Here is a 17,618-nt window from a genome sequence, read left to right as displayed (position 1 = left end):
TCAAAGCATATATATATATATATTTCAGTCTGCAAAAAGGCAGTTAAATGTTTAAAGCAGAGCAACAATATTTTGGCCATTCTTAGGAGTTACCATCTTGCATTGAATGTAAAAAACCGCTCAGCTTCACTATAATAACTGAAAAACAATTTCTGTAGATTGTGAGATGAAGATCTGACGTTCAAATAGTGTGCTATCTGAGTTTATATTCAATGTCACCATCTGTAACACATCGTAATTATTGTATTTAATGACCGTATACAATTAGTTCTCACACTTTAGTGACATTCTTCGGTATCTGAATAGCAATTAAGTTCTTCATAAATAACCTGTTAATGTTGTGTTCAGCTGTTAAACCCATCTACTAGAGAGCTCTAAGTCAGAAAAGCCTGTGTGTTTGTGCTTACATTTGAAGTTAGTGGAACTAAATCTTCATCTGCTGAAAGTGAGCTCTGCACTTGGGCAGAGCCCTGAGGGCTTTCGACTAGGTTATGCAGCTGTACAACTGCTTCCCTGTTGCATGACTGGGAGGATGTACAGCAGTGACCTAAAGTGTAATGACTGCGGTATCTTTTTCTTTTAAACACTGCATGGTGCATGAGAATGTGAGTGCATTGGAAATCCATGTAAGGACCCTGCAGTGTGGGTACAGAAAGAGAAATGAAGACAGAGTAGTCAAGATGCATTTTGAAGATTGCAAGCCTGGGAATAGATCCCAGATCATATGCATGAAAAAGCCTTCACGATCTCTCTCCTACTATTACTTATTTTAAACAAACGAAATTTCTCTTTTGTACAACTGTCAACTTTGTATGCACAACATTGTGTACAACTGCCACTTCTGCAATCTGGTTTTTAAAATAAAGAGAAGTATCATATATAAGTGGGAGCAAACATAGAAGAATTATTAGTAGTTAAGTACATTTATCATTATCATATGTCATGCATATGGAAAGGCTTATAATGAGCATTAACTCTAGCTAAGAAACAAAGTCCATCAAATAACTACCAGAGAAAGTGCTTACACATAGCAAAAATTTGTAATTACATATATTGGAAAAATAACTCCAACACTCCATAGCAAAGGAGTCTTGCTAAAGTATTGCAAATAGCAGATAAATGATGAATGCCAATGCTTTGAAGATTGTCTGGTGATTGGGTCAGTCAACTGCCAAAGATGTGAAAGTGGTATTTATAAATTTAAGAAGTTACTGAAGCAGTTGAAATACCTTAGTGAATACATTTTCAAGTTTTTTAACTCAGTAGTGATGTTTGAAGAGATTAAAAATAAGGATTTGTGAGAGTAGTAGATCAGGAGTTCACCAGAATCCTCAACCATACTGGGGGTTTTTCATGTGTATCTTTATAATCTTGCCCATAAGAGATGTTGGGTGTGCTATAGTTCCACTGAAGGCAATGTCAAGTTTACTTACAGTATTTCAGTATAAAAGAATCTCAGCGATTAGGTGACATAGTATACACGGATGGGAAGGTTAGACGTAGAGAAAATAGCTAAGTGTGATACTGGCTTTTCCTCTCTTCCTACTAATAAATAATTTTTTAAATAAATCCAATGAACAGTGTTGCTTTTGATGTTTAGACACTTTGAATTAATTCTTTAAATAGTTTCATAAAATGAGTCTGCAAATGAATGCAGGTAAATTTTTTTTTTTTTTAAAAGGAATAAAGCAAACATAGGTACAACAGCAAAACAAGGATTTATCAGGTGGACAGTTCCAGTATAATGTTAGAATGGTCACGTAGTGTGTATGGAGCTGAAGAAGAGGTAATTGATGACATCAGGAGGAATTTTATAACTATAAATTTGCCATATCTTTACTACAGTGTTTGTTCAGCATACTGTGATTTATGTACATTGATAAAATTTGACTGGTGTTTTCCTTGTAAGGTAGATAATGTATGCAGCATAGTAGAGTTAACATTCAGTATTTTCTTTGGAGATTCTTTCTTTCTAATCCATGAAATATAAACTGTGTTACCTTACTGTAGTGGTCACAGAGAAAAACAAAGTTCATGCGTAGCAATTAGAAACATGTCATTAGAGTTGACTTCACATTTGAATTTTTTCCATCTATTACAATTAATATTTTGTATTTCTTGGCTGCTTCAACTTGGAAAAAATACAGATTGTTAACTATTTCTAAATTTCTAATCTGAAACCTGTCCAAAATATTTTCAAGTTACTTTGGCTGAGCTCAATTCTCCAGTATGCAATAGCTTCAAAATAAGCTACTAAAGTTTTCAGTTCTTTCTTAGGATGAGACACACAGGCTCTCCTGATACGTACTCCTGACCCTGTAAAATTATTGCTGGTGGCACCTGTGGAAGGAACAATAGAAATCTTATTAGAAGAATATGGTAAAAGGGTGTCTGGATCCAGCTTTAATTTCAAAACTTTTATAAAGTTTCTCTTAAATAATGACAATTAACACTTAATTTGTGCTATTTCTTAGTGATGTGATTTCTCAGCAGGACAGTGTTGGCTGTAGGCCACACTAGGCAGCAAACACACTCTCCCTATATTGTTTAAATACAGTAGTTTGAATTCGTTATTCCCTTGTGACACTCCAAGGGCCCATCCCAGTGTACATTTGTATTTGTCTGCCATCTTCTGCTCTGATTCTCAAGACTGGCTGCGCTGCTTCTAGGCTCTTACATTAAGTTGAACTCTTCTTACTCAAGACTCCAGGCCCAAATCTTGAAAAACAAAACCTCATACCAAATAATCTTCTGAATTTTGATATAGGAAGGAGAACTTTTCTCCTTTCTCTTCTTCCAAATGAATGTTCTCTGTACAAAGACGACCATGGATGCTCACCAGCCTGCTGTGTTTGGGTCTGAGACTGCATCCAGCCAGCCACTTTCATGTTGCTTTGAATTGGAGCTGGCAGTTTCTCTTGGTGGATTGAAAATTCACATACTGGGCACAGACTCTTCATCATTCAAGTGGGGACAAAAACGCTCAACTTCCTCAGCAGAAAATCTGATGAAAGAAATGGTGAAGACTTTCTTTAGAGGGGAAAAAACCAACCCAAACCAAACACTGAAGGAGTTGTTATGCTCTTGTACTTCTAAAGAGTAAAACACCAAATCTGTTTCATGTAGAATGGGAATTAGCCACGTATCTTTCATTGTCTCATTTTCCTCACTTCTGTTGAGCATTCTTAGGGTTTTGGTTCAGTGCCTCCTGCAGACCCTAAATTCTTTCTCCAGGACCTAGTTATCATATGTGGGATTGTACTGGGTTTACGTGGCAAGGTTTTGGCAGCGGTGAAGACTGCAGGGGTGGCTTCTGTGAGAAGATGCCAGAAGCATCCCCCATGTCTGACAGAGCCAGTGTCAGCCAGCTCCAAGACAGACCTGCTGCTGGGCAAGGCTGAGCCCATCAGTGATGTTGATAGTGCCTCTAGGATAACAGATTTAAAAAGGGGGGAAAAAACATGCTGCACAACAGCAGCCGGGAGAGGGGAGTGAGAATATGCGAGAGGAACAACCTTGCAGACACCCAGGTCAGTGCAGGAGGAGGGGCAGGAGGTGCTCCAGGTGCCAGAGCAGAGATTCCCCTGCAGCCTCTGGTGAAGACCATGGTGATGCAGGTTGTTCCCTGCAGCCCATGGAGCTCCACACTGGAGCGGAGCTCCACACTGGAGCAGATCTCCACCTGCAGCCCGGGGAGGACCCCACCACACTGAAGCAGGTGGATGAGTCCTCAAGGAGGCTGTGACCCTGTGGAGAGGAGCCCAGGCTGGAGCAGGTTTTCTGACAGGACCTGTGACCCTGTGGGGGACCCATGTCTGTTCCTGAAGGACTGCATCCCATGGAAAGGACACAGGCTAGAGCATTTCTTGGAGAACTGCAGCCCATGGGAAGGGCCCAAATTGGAGAAGTTTGTGAAGGACTGTCTCCCCTGGCTAGGACCTCACACTGGAGCAGGGAGAGAGTGTGAGGAGGAGGAAGCAGCAGAGACAATGTGTTATGAATTAACTACAACCTGCATTCCCTGTCCCCCTGCACTGCTCAGGGTGGAGGAGGTAGAGAATTTGGAAGTGAAGTTGAGTCCACGAAGAAGGGAGGAGTCAGGGAAAGGTGGTTTTAAATTTGTTGTTATTTCTCATTATCCTACTCTGATTTGATTGGCAATAAATTAAATTTATTTCCCCAGGTCAAGTCTGTTTTGCCAGTGACGGTAATTGCTGAATGATCTCCCTGTCCTTATCTTGACCCACAAGCCTTTCATCATCATGGTCAAACCCACCACAGGGATTCTGCTTCAGTTTCTGTAGTGTGTGTTCTCAATTCCTTTCAACTCTGGCTGGTAGAGATATTGAAGGTTTTCTCTCACTAAAAAGAGTTCCTGTTGGCCTTTAAAGACCTAGCCAAATAATTCTGTCTATGGTCCTGTTTTGGAAACATTTTCTTCTCTTTCCCATCTATTGACAATCAAAAGAAAACTGATTATACTGGTTACAGCCGTTTTTTTGTTCATAGAATCATAGCATAGTTTGGGTTGAAGGGGACCTTTAAAGGTTACCTAGTCCAACCCCCCCCCGCCCCCTGCAATAAGCAGGGACATCTTCAACTAGATCAGGTTGCTCAGAGCCCCGTCCACCCTGACCTTCAATGTTTCCAGGGATGGGGCATCTACCACCTCCCTGGGCAAGCTGTGCAAGTGTTTCACCACCCACTTTGGGGAAGAATGTATTCCTTCTATCTATTCTAAATCTGTCCTCTTTAAGTTTAAAACTGTTACCCCTTGTCCTATCACTGCATGCCCTTCTTAAAAGTCCCTCTCCAGCTTTCTTGTAGGCTGCCTTCAGGTACTGGAATGCTGCAAGAAGGTCTTCCTGGAGTCTTCTCTTCTCCAGGCTGATCACCCCCAACTCTCTCAGCCTTTCTTCATAGCAGAGGTGTTCCATCCCTCCGATCACTTTGGTGGCCCTCCTCTGGACCTGCTCCAACAGGTCCATGTCTTTCCTGTGCTGAGGACTCCGGAGCTGGACAAATACTCCAGGTTCAGCTGGACACTGCCAATTACCTCACTGATTATTCTTGATAATGGTTCATGTTAGGCTGCCAGGCACTTATCTGGGTAGGCTACCTCCTAAATATAAGAAATGGAAGTGCTCAGTGTATGTCTATAGTGATTTGTTTTTACAAAATTCATCGCCATTCTGTTCCTAGTAATTTAAGTGGAGGCAGTGGAAAGAGCTGCTCTGTGATCAAGGTCTTTCTTACCTGAGCAGTGTATTGGGATAGGCTTTACGCTGTGGTGCTATCCTGTTGAGATGCAAGCCGTAAATTTTTGCAAGAAAGATAATGCCCCTTTTTAGTATTAAAACCTGTAAATACATATAAGTATATGAGTAAAGAACTGTCTTTGCCATCTGTATGCTGAAATAAGTGGGGAATGATTTCAGGATACTCCTCAGTTTGAGGAAAATCATACAGCAAAAAGAATGTTCTTTAAAGACTATGTTGTACGCGTTTGTTCACAGTTTGGGGTTAAAATTACCAATGGATTTCAATTTTTAAGAAAGTTGTCCAAAATTTGTTGCTATTGCTTAGATTTTGAGGTACAGAAAGGAATTCATGGTTGAATTATATTTGTAAGAGTTTGAGATCAATTTAATGGTTCTTGATTATACTTGCTGACTTCTAAGGGGGTTTTGGATAAGGCCTTTACTGAGTTTTGAGAAAATAATAGCCTAGTTTTTATTATGCAATTATTTAACTCTTTTTTCCTTCTTTTTAATCATTAGGTGATGCTTTTCCATGGACTATTAGTCTGCATCATTTCAGTGTGTATACTCTTCTTGGACAACAGATGACACTTAATTTAGTGGAACCAATGGGCTGTACTTCTACTTTAGCTGTTACTTCACAGAAACTGCTTGCTTCGGGGCCAGAATCCAGACACTCATTTGTTGTCTGCCTCCATGTCGACCTTGAGTCCCTTGAAATAAAATGCTCCAACCCCCAGGTTGGTACATTTAATTGATTTATGAAAGGAAATTAAAAATAACTCCACTTAAGTACAATTGTGCTGCATTTTGTTGAAGAAGGTCTCTTCTATCTTAATTTTTTTTTTAATGGGGCCATCAAGATCAAGGTGCTTAGATTAAGATTTGCTTTGAAGCTCTCTCCAGTTTTGTAATTTAAACTCTGCTCAAAATGTAATAGCTACAGTATAAATGCATCTTTTGGCTGATGGAGTGAAATGAATTGCAGATGTACTATTAAATGCTATAGTGCTGTTCTGCTGTCACTGTGGATTCATATATTGAAGTGGTTTAATATAATTTTTTACTGTATTTTCATAGAACTAACATATCTTCAAATGTAAAATTTTTTTTAGGCAAACAATGGTATCCTTTAGTATCAGAACCCCCCCCAGAAGAATATGTGTATCAAAAGTTATCACCTCATTTATGTTTATTAAAAGGCAAAGATGTTGCTAGATTTTCAGAAAGTGCACCTGTATTTTACTGACCTGGATCAGGTTTGCTGTAGTTCCAAGTAGGCTTCTTATGCAAAATTTTAAGTAATCTTTACTGCAACTTGAATAACACTTTTTTGACAGTTGCAACATTTCCAGTGGTGCTGGAGAGAACACTCTCGTTCTTGGGAATTGCAAATCTGTTGAGGTCTGAGTAAGGCTCTGCATTCCTATGCTGTTTGCTCCAGAGTTTTAGCCAAATGTTAGATTTTTCAAAGGACATCATGGACAAAATGGACTGTTTGTTGTTTCATTTAATAGAAAGAAAGGGAAAGAACACGAAGTAGTATAATTTTGATCTGATAGACAACACATCACATTTGTAAAGTTTTATGGACCTAAGGCCCAAATCTGAGAATACTAATGCTAAGGTGGCTGGTGTAATTTTAATGTTATCCCTTGTGTGTGCTCATTACAATATGTTTCTCAGTCGCATGCAATTTTCCCTTGCCTCATTCCATGTTCTATGAATGAAACAAGTGTTTTAAACTATGTGTTTATTTTAACCTCCATGTGTGGTCTCCTGCCCCATTCACTACCTTCCATCCAAGTTATTTCTGGCTCATTTGCTGTATGCCATTGTCTTCTGTACTGGATGGGCTCACACTCACTGGGAAGAGGGTTTGTAGCGTGAGATTGCACACTGGACGTGGCAAATGAAAATAAAAAATTGAACAGCCTCAGCAAGGTCTACTCAGATTTGTAAAGCTGTCTGACAGGTGTGTTTGCACATATAAAGGGTTGTCACTGTGTTATAAATGTGTAAATAGAAAAGGACAAAATTATGATTTTGTCGACAATGTTATATTTTGTATTTAAAGACTTCTGAAAGCTTTACTTTGTGACTTTGTGGTATTTCCGTAAGGTTTAATGAATTCATATGCTATAATTTTACAGCCTCTGGAAACCCGCCTTATTCTGTATTAATTTTCATAGAACTGTACAAAATGCGTTTTGATATTGCAACTGTTCAGATAATTGGTACATATTTTGAGATGTTCATGTAGCAAAATTTGCTACGTTTCATTACTATACTTTCAGTCGAATTCCAGCAAATTTCCTGAACAATTATGTTTTTTTTTTAAATTTCCAATTAATCTCCTGTTTAATATGTAAGACATTAATAGTACTGATTTATAAGCTGAATGGCATTGTTATACGTGGAAGCCTTATCTAAATTTGAGTTGCAAATTAAAAAGAAAAATGGAGTAAGTAAAATACATTTTCAAGCTTTCGTACCAAAGACTGATCAAATAATTTGTTTTGCAAACTGTAAGAAAATACTTGCACTTAAAAATCTATATTGTAAGCTCCATGTAAATCCTATTATGAGTATCATGTGAAAGTGAAGTTGTACAGTGAAATCTCAGACCAAATATTTTTGTCTTAAAGGTTGTACTTGTACATTGTGATGAGATTCATTTACTGAAGTAAATGAATAATGACCAAAAGGTTGCAGACAAATTATTTGAGTTTAGTAAAGCTTCTTGAGCTGTATTTTCTCCCTTACTTGTCCTTTCTGCTTTACTTATGCAAAAGGAGAAAAAGGAACATCAGTCATCTTTAACCAGATGTTGAAGAACAGAAGATGGAAAATACAATTACATAAACAGCATTTGATAGTTATAAATTCACAGCAGAATAACTATGAAATTTGATTCTTTAGAATGACGGGCTGTATTTTGTCTATAGATGACAGCCTTAAAGTAGGTGATACTTAGTGAATTTGTTAAATGGAAGCAGAGGTGAAGTATTTTACTATATGACTATTGTGATTTAATATGAAACCTTGTTCTGATGCTTGTATTCCTTTAAAGTCAATAGATACTTCCAGTGTGCAAAACTGCCAGGTTATTGCCTTTTGTTGTAGTTTTCAATTTTGTAGTAATGTGTTATTTTTTAAGTATAAAATGCTGTAACAGATTGAACTTCACAGATTTTGCCAAGTAGTCAGTGGGGTCTTATTGAGTTATGTGTGGTTTTGCTGGGGAGGGAGTGGAAGCAGTGAGAGAGGGAAACTCTTCTTAACAAATACTGGCAGAGTTATTCCTATTTTTGTCATACCATTTTTCTTCTCTTGAATAGAGTGTACTAAAAATAATTACTATATATTAACTGTTATGCTCAAAAGTACTTACAAAGGAGAGAGGCCTTACATTTACATTAGCTCTTCTAATATAATCAGAAATGGATTTTCAAAATATTAACACTACTCATTTGAAAAAGTGCAATGAACAAGAGAACTGGAAATCCTTCCATTTTAATGAGTTACAACCGATGGAATAAAATTAAGTGTATTAAAAATAGTCAAAGACATCAGCTCTTTATCTGAAGTTTTAAAATTGTATTTATTAAATTTTATATTTTAGTATAGACATCTGCCTTCTTTTTTGTTTTAATGAGGCTTTATGGTCTTTTCTACTTTTTAACATATCTCCATGAAAATCAACTCCCTCTAATCAAAATGTGCCTTTTTTCTTGTTGAACTTCTTGTTTTGTCTCTGGTTTCAGAGCAGGGTAGAGTATTACGGTCATACTACTTGGCTAGCTGGTTGCTGGCCATGTTCAGAGAGGTGGCTACTGCTGTCTGAAACAGCTACTGTTTCAGAGTGGTTGCAAAGATTCTAGCCTGAGCAATTTTTGAAAAATCTGCCTGATAACGTAAGTAATTGGTAACTTTAGTGATTATGCTTGTTGCCACCTCAGTAAGATTTAAACTCTTTAGTGTTGGGTTAGGTGATGACAAACCTCTTTACATACATGCTCATACACAAGGTAAACACAGAAATTGCATCATTCCTTCTTCTGCGTTATTTTGTGCCTTTATGAACAGTAGCATAATTAAATTTCTGGAAGCCCTGTTTCATTAAGACAAGTATAGCATAAATTATCCTTTGGTTTCTTGAGCAAAAAAATATTTTGAGGGAGGGGAGGTTGCAAGCATGTATGATTTGGATACGTGCCTGTATCCTATTAATTTTCCAGAGACACTTTTGTCAGCAAATTGTCAACACCAATTAATCTTATATTACTCAATCAATCAGATGGACGCTATTAGTTGATCTTCCTGAGTTACATGGAAGAGACTTCGGAAAACTTAGAAATTTGTAATTAGTCATTTAAAGGCTGCCAGTGCATATCAGAGTGCTACGGACACAGAGTATTTTAAAGCATAACTAGAAGAACTTTTTGCCACAGCCCGAGTTATTGTTGGTCTCTAGATTGGTCTGTATATGAAGACAAAAAAAGTCCTGAGAAGTTTATCGCCTTTAAGGAAAAATGCTGTCAAAAGAGTATATGACCTGCTCAGTGTAAGCCTTGAAACTTCAAAAGAAAATCCAAGATGAGTTAAGAAGGTTTTTATAAAATTCCAGCACTTCACCTCTTAGGAAGGGACTGTAGCATGTACTTTGAGACTTCATCACACACTCTCACGCACAAAATCAAGTACTGTTTTATATCAAATGTAGATTGACAACAGTGTTTTTTCTGCATCTGTTCTGCCCACATAAGAAGCCAGCTTCATAGAGTAGATGTGTCCTGAGGCTTAACGTTGTTATAAATATGAGAATTTCCATTTTTTTATAATGGCAAGTTGGATATGGTATCCAGCTGTGGATCTGCTTATATATTGTTTGCAGTTTTCTCTGAGCTTGTTTTATGTAGTATATTGCAGTATGTTGTCATACAAATTCTGTGATAAATGCTTATTTACAGAAACTTGTGTAAATATCTTAGAACTGAGTCAAACAATGTGCAAGTTAAACAGTGTATTTCTGAATATTGGAATGACATATGCCAGGAGACTATTGAGTTTGCTAGTGGACATTCTTACTAAAACATAGAACAGTTTAATATACTGCGTGGGATCATAACTTTAATACCATTTAAATGAATAATTTTAACATTGTTAATATTTTATAAAGTTTATATGTTTGCCTTTTTCTAGAGGCAGGACCTATACACATGAAATATACCACAAATTACCTTTGTTTAATTGTTAAATTTGATATTAGTAAAATTTTTACAAGGCAACGTTATTGGTTACGGTTTTGAGCTACATACCATATGTTTAGACAAAGCACAGATTATTTTTATCAAAATCACTATACTGTAACTGATGTTTATTATTTTAATTGCAATGTAGTTGCTTATCAGAACATTTTAAATGGTGAGAAGTTCAGTTGTGCTACATTCTAAGTCGCAGTGGAGGACTTTGCTGATTTTCCTTCACTTCATTAAGGAAAGCTTCATCTTAAAAAAAAATGTTTTTTTTTTCTTTTAGGTGCAGCTTCTGTATGAACTGGCTGAGATCACAAGTAAAGTTTGGAATAAACTTCAGAGGAAAGGAATTCTATCTCAATCTTCTGTCTATACTGAAACCATGACAGGACCTGCTCCTCCTAGCTCTCCAGTGAAAAGTAGTGTTGGTACCGCTCCACCAGATACCAGCACATACAGCCCATCTGCTGACATTGGGACCACTACAGAGGTAGGCTTTCTTAAAAAAAATGTGTCACATGAGTTCTGACTTCCAAGGTGTGGTGCACAGGCAAGTAAGAATCAGAAGGATCTGAAAGAGCAGTAGCTTTGTCCGATAAACCAATGCAGAATACTTTGGTAAAAAAAAAAAAAGATAAAGAAATTGCTGTATTGCTCCTATGTTTATTGTCTGGATTGTTTCTCTTTGAAGGGAATTAATATTAACTCTTGTCACAAAATTATGGTTACTGTTTTCAGGTCAAGAAGCATAAGGCATTTTTCAAGTCCAGAATTATTAGAATAGTAACTGGTGTTTTGAAACTACCTGTGCTGCTTGTGAGTCGTCCCAAATAGCTTCAGCAGTCAGCCTGTCATGTTGAAGCCAGTCGCTACGATGCCCGAGACAGTGGAGACTGCTGTGTAGAGACTGTATTGACAACCAGGAGCGGGGCAGCGGCAGTGAAGGCTCCCAAGGCAGGCACTGCAGGTCACCCAGCCGTACGCTCACCCAGCCCTTGTTACCCTCCATCTATGAACTACTGCTGGAACTTTCCCTGTCCCAGCTGTCCCATGTCTCAGGAGTGCTTTTGTAACTCCGTCAGATGAGGACTTGGGTATGCAGCTTCAAATATAAAAAAAGATTGGCCGCTTGGTTTTATGCATTTCTGCTTCCTCAATTTACAGTGCTGCTCAACTGCCTGGAGCACTCTGGTACCTGATCTTAACCGCTGTGTGTGCCTCAAACTGTAAAATATTATTCTGAGGCATGGGAAGGGTTTCTGCTTCTCTGCCATACTGAGGAAAGAAGGCTAATTCTTTCATCAGTATGAATACAGAGTTAAACGTCATCCATGAGTATGGTTAGCTATGAGTCACCAGGTAGCTGATAGAGTCGAGTGGGTGGTCACAGGAGGCTCTGCAACTGAATAGGCATTTGTGATTTTCTTAGTGCTCCTGTCAGGCTTACTAGTTAGAATATTGAGTTGGCCTTGTTTGTTCTCCAGGAGGGAGCCAAAAATGCGTAAGATGAGTTGAAGGTATACCAGTGGTGTATCAGACATATGCAATGCTTCATTCTTAACATAAAGCTATTAGAATGCGGGGAGACTGTTCTGAGAGACTTTCATTCTCGGGATAAACACAGCAATTTTAGGGGCACCTCGTAGAACAGTTCTGGAACACAGGCAAATACACAGCAGTTTGAACACTGAGTGCAATTACATATTCAACAACATTTGGCCAGGATTGCTTTAACCCTATGCCTGGTTTATATTAATTCCTGGGTTTGGAGCAAATGGTGATTGCTAGTGTTTACTTTTTATATGTATCACGCACGCACACGGAGGCAACTGTCAGTAAAAGGTGTTTGAGCTAGAGTTTCAGTTCTTAAGTTGTTTCACTAAAATATTTCTAGGTTATTTGAATAGCCTTCACTTTGGTGTATTTCTGTGTGAGTGTGATCTCAGTTGTGAAAAATTTTGCCACGGATATAGAATTGAAGGTAAGCGGTAATAGTAAGAAAAGAATATGGTCACAAAACGGCTATTTTTTTCACCTACTCACATCAAATCCCTTTCTCATTAAAATCAGAAACCAACAGCTTTATAAATAACAATTTGTGTTTGACCCTCTATATAGACAGCAGTATTTGGAGTACATGCTGTACTTGGAGCATTACTTGAAACTGATTCAGTAATTGTTTTAATCCATATGTTACCAAGATTATTTTGGTAATATGGGTCCAAGTTCAGCATTCGTATCCTACTCCTTTGTAAAATGTTGTTCATAATTTATTTAATTTTCTTCCTATTCTCAACAAATGTTATGCGCTAGCTAAATAAATTTTCTCCTGATCTAAATGAAGTCTGGTGAATTAGCCAACAAAGGACAATGTTAGAATTTGTGTTCAGTCTTTTCCACTCTGAAGCTAAGACCATAATTTCAATCTTGTTAGAATAGAAAGTTCTATTAGAACACATGGCATTTATATTGGATTTTTTTTTTCCACAATAAGGGACTTAGAGTTGACATAGTACTTTACAACTCAGATTTGAAAACTGCTTTGAAAGTAATGTATCATTGTGCTTAGACAGGATAAATAAATTGAAAAATTGACCATGCTCTGAGGGAATTATTAAAGATATGGAAGAGGAAAGAAAGCTACAAACAGGAGAAAATGTTTGTATGAAGCCATAGTTCATATGACTGAAAGATTGAGGAGTAGAGCTTCTGTCCATCATCTCCATTTAGAGCTCTCGGTGCAAGGTGTTCTGTCTGTGGCTGAACAGTAGCATTTTCTAAACAGATTTTTATTAAGCCATAAGAAAAATGATCTTAAGCACTTTAAGCACCATTTTAAATCAATGTAGTCATCAATTTACCTGTTGGGTTTTTTTTCTTTTTAATCTTTTGGTGGCCATCAGTAAAAATAAATCTCAGAGTGTTTTGAAGCTCTACAATGAACTTTTGCAGATCATCATGTGTAAAGGAGCTAAGAACATTGCTCCTGAGACTGTGCAGTCCTGATGTCTGTGAGCTGTGTAGTACGGTTGGGGGTGGGAAAGTGAAAGAGGCAGGAGGTTCACACTTGGCTGACCAGTGAGAAATAATAAAAGGAATCATATTTTCTTCTCACATTTCTAATAGACTATATTAGACAATATAAATTAAATAATTTGTAACATAATGGTTGGCAGTATCTCCATAACACATTCTCTTCTGTGGTTGGTGGCTGTCTCTGAACTTACGCAACATATTTCCTAGTATCAAAGCACAAGCTAAGTTTTCATTATAATGACATGGTTGCTGTCCTGTTCCTTGAGGTAAGGTTTGTTGAAAAATATTTGTGTTGAAAAACTAGCTCATTCTTTTTCACCAGTGAAAGCTGTTTGTCTGAGAGTAGTTAATCACTTCGTTTCCCTGTTTTCTTTTGCTAACCTACTATCTACGTAGGTATCTATCTATCCAGATAGAGATAGATAGATAGATAGATAGATAGATATCACCATACGTAGCTGTAGGTAGTGTGGTCATGAAATTGTGCTTCTCCTGTATTAAAAAAGGTAGGATGTGAAGATGAGAGAGAATCCGATCACTTCTGCTGTCTCCAGCTGCTACTTTGAACTACTTCAGTCTGCTGAGTGCCTCAGTTATAGTCCATATAATACAGACTTTATCTGAAGAAGAATAACCTCCTTAGTACGCACAGATATGCACAGAACCCTGTTATAGATGCAGGGCTGCATCTGAGTGGCATCTGTACAGGGAGCTATACAGCTATTCCTCTGCCTTAAAAGCAGGCAAGGTAAGTCAACAGGCCTTGTAGACGAGAAATGGAGACAGATTTTTTTAATTGTTTTTTCTTCTGTGAAGTACAGCAGCTAGTTCTACCTGTCAAATTGCCTAATGAGCTGCAGATGTCAGTCTGTTATACCATACTATTTTCAATCAGGCCAAGTTTTTCTTCTGGGTGAAGACGTAGTACTCCACAGTCTATCCAAGCGTGGATAGTTGTATGTAACATCTATCTTAGACGTAAGACTTTTTATCTGGAGACCCTGTTTGCTCACAAGAGCCTAACTAGTGAAATCCAAGCAATTGTTGTTTTAAAACCCAATTACATTGTCTTGCACCAAAGTACAGTTGAGGACTGAATATTTTTCCAGGTACCTTCTAAAGAAGTAATTTTAATTTAAAAAAGTGTAGAAGTGGGGCAGGGGATGTCAGGGTAACCTAATGCTTGTCAGCTTCATATGTTGTGGTATTCTTCAAGTACAAAATGCAAAAATGTATATAATATTCTTCAGAGACTGGTATAGCAAATCTGAGCCATCTGAGCCCATGAGGGATTGGTTGTGTCTGGAGACAGGAAGGCAAAAGTTGTATTTAATACCTCACGGAAATGGTGATTGTAGGAACTGGGATGTCAGGAAAGTGAAGCAACTGGGAATACGTGATACCGCATGGAAGAGGAGGATGACTGAAAAAGGCATGCTTTCGGTGAACAATAGAGGGAAAAGGGACAGTGGAGGCAGCTTTGGGGAGGCAGCTGAGAAGATTGGAGCAGCATTCCACCATTTTCCTGAGTCTGATTTATCCCTGTCTGTGGTTTTGCTGCTGGTTGGAACTGGACCACTCCTTTCCCTTCCCACAGAGTCTGAATTCCATCAAGGGAGCAATAAAAGCAGATGAGGCAGTTATAGTGTAGGCACTCGCTGGCTCAGGAGAGCTAACATCAACAAAACCTTGCTTGATTGCTGTTTTGATACTGGCAGGTCTGAAAACAACTTGCAAATAGTCAGAGAAATAGAAAAATACATTTATTTTAATCTCTTTAAATACTGTGTACTTAATGTCTTTACATTATCTAAACTGCTAGTATTGATTACTTATAGATGCATATTTTGGTCTTTAGAAATTTGAAGATACTTAATATTGGCCTAATGTTACTCGCAAAGAAATCAGTGGGAGCAAATGGTCCATGTTTGATTTGGAAAATACCATCCTGTATTTGTAAATTTTAACTTGTTTTCAGACTACTGTAACAGTAACGTTCTTAATGAAAGAAATGGAAGGGGTAATACATAAAAATCGAGTGCATCAGCCACAATTTCACCTTGCAGCTATATATTTTATATTCATTATTGCTGATAAGTGGCGATAAAGTATATAGAGTAATTAAACAATAATATGTATTTCTACAGGTTTGACTTAAGGAGATTTTTGAGAAGTTTGAGTTTTATCAGAGTCTATTTTGTTTATATGTTCCTATATTTTTAAACCTTGAATTCTGTCAAACAAAAATACTTTGCTGCGCTAGGTACTTTTTTTTTAAGTTTAGAGATTTTACAGTTAACGTGTTATTTTGTTCTGTGGGAGACAAATGATTATTTTTAAAGCTTCTTTCAGCTGCAAGAGACTTGCTATAAATGAATCGGAAGAAAGGAAACTCTCACAACTGTTTATATTAAACAGCAAAAGAAGTAATTTGTTTATCTGATCTGTGGATGATTTATATTTTAAGCTGTGAGTAATTCTTTTCATGCTGACAAGTTGATAGTGAGTACCACAGTCCTATGTGGATACAGCTACCTAGCTTACTGAATTTTTGTCTGGGTGGTGGTAAGTCAGGGAGACATAAGTGAGAGGCTTAAGTACTGGAGGGCTGGAAACAGTTAATCGTTTTTACCATCCCTCCTTTGGAACTGCAAAAGCAAAGGTAGTACAAACTACAACAGGCCACTTGTTACTGTTTACTTAAGTACAAACAGTGGTAGAAGTGTTTAGTCCTTGGGGAAACTCAGTGATTGAGCAAGAACGCAGAAGTTATTTTGATAAGGCATAGCAGTAGTGTGGCCAAACTCTGATCATCCCTGAGCTTTAGGCAGGCCAAGGATGAAGGCCTCAGATGTTTGGATCTTCCTGATGAACAAAGATAAATTCTGCTAAGAAAATAAACTCAGTATATTGGTCAATTTGCAACAATTGGTGAAAGAATTAAATTGTATATTTTAGGACTTGGCACGAGAAGTTGTGGGAAAATAGTTCAGGGTTTCTGACTCTGGCTTGATTTTTTTTCTGTAGATCTGGAAACAGAGCAGAAAATTAATGCATAAACATATTTAACAATACCACGCTGGGTGCTGAAAATACAAAATGAAAATTGAAACTGCATGAGAAACAAAAGCATAGTCTCTCTTCTCACTTCGGTTTCTTAGTGTTTTTCACTGCAAAAATTTCTAAGAATTTGAGCTTATTTAAAAAAAAAAAGTCAGCTAGTGCAGACCATCAGTTTTTCAGCCCCTGTGAGTGCCCAGTGGTGCTGGTTACAGCACCATTAACAGAAGGCTAAGAAGAAATGCAAGCTCTTCATTTTTCACCTCCCGAAGGATAACCATATAGCAACGTCTGTCTTCAGGGGAGCATCTGCAGTGCTTCTGCCACTGAGAAAGAGAATGGGCCAATTCAACTGTTTACATATGTTTGAATGGCAGAAAAAAAATTAGATAGTATGTTCACATTGAACTGTTGAAGTAGGGGATGGGCAGAGCCAGGAATCCGGTAACCTCTGACAGGGCCATGGAGCTGAGCAGCTGGGGATGTCTGTCGATAAGCCCTGCAGCTGGCGGAGCTGCAGAGAGAGGAGGTTATCGCTGAAAGCCTCAGCTCAGTGCGGTTTCAGCTGTCCTGTCAAGCTAGCGAGTCCGAGCAGCGGTACCCACCGGTGACTGGGAGTACTGGGTGGGGACGCAGTAGCCCCAGTACAGAATTGCGGTGCAAAGCGAAGCACAAGTGAGTGAGTTCCAAAACCTTGGCAGTTGCGGGCCGCGTGTCTGACCCCCAGCTTACTCTGCCTCTGGCTGCGCCCAGAGGTTCACGATTCCTGTATTTCTGGTATTTCTTTGGCTCCTAGAAATTCAAGGCCTGTTTGGTTTTTTTTCCACGTTCACTTCCAGAAATACGTGCATGCATAGGCCTTAGCTGTGCGTTGGCCGAATGAGGTTTTGTTCGACAGCTGCGCAATTGTGTGTACGCAATTTGAGCAGGATTCAGTAAAGCCACTTCACACGCTACGGAAATTAAAGTGTGAGAAACACCTGCAAATCAGACAAGCATAAGC

General features: G+C 38.2%; 1 protein-coding gene across 1 annotated transcript in view; it reads left to right on the top strand.

Moving 5' to 3' along the window:
- The window catches only part of VPS13B (vacuolar protein sorting 13 homolog B), a gene marked incomplete at both ends in the record, with an annotated part of 485,525 nt that overhangs the window by 250,848 nt on the left and 217,059 nt on the right, over positions 1-17,618 (top strand). The window contains 2 exons of the mRNA XM_081996267.1: positions 5,781-6,001; positions 10,803-11,009. Coding sequence (XP_081852393.1) covers positions 5,781-6,001; positions 10,803-11,009 — 428 coding nt within the window. The remainder of the gene's footprint in view (positions 1-5,780; positions 6,002-10,802; positions 11,010-17,618) is intronic.

The sequence above is a fragment of the Phaethon aethereus genome, assembly GCF_964289735.1.
Source record: "Phaethon aethereus genome assembly, chromosome: 2".
Lineage (NCBI taxonomy): Eukaryota > Metazoa > Chordata > Aves > Phaethontiformes > Phaethontidae > Phaethon > Phaethon aethereus.
This window is presented reverse-complemented; position numbering and strand designations above follow the sequence as displayed.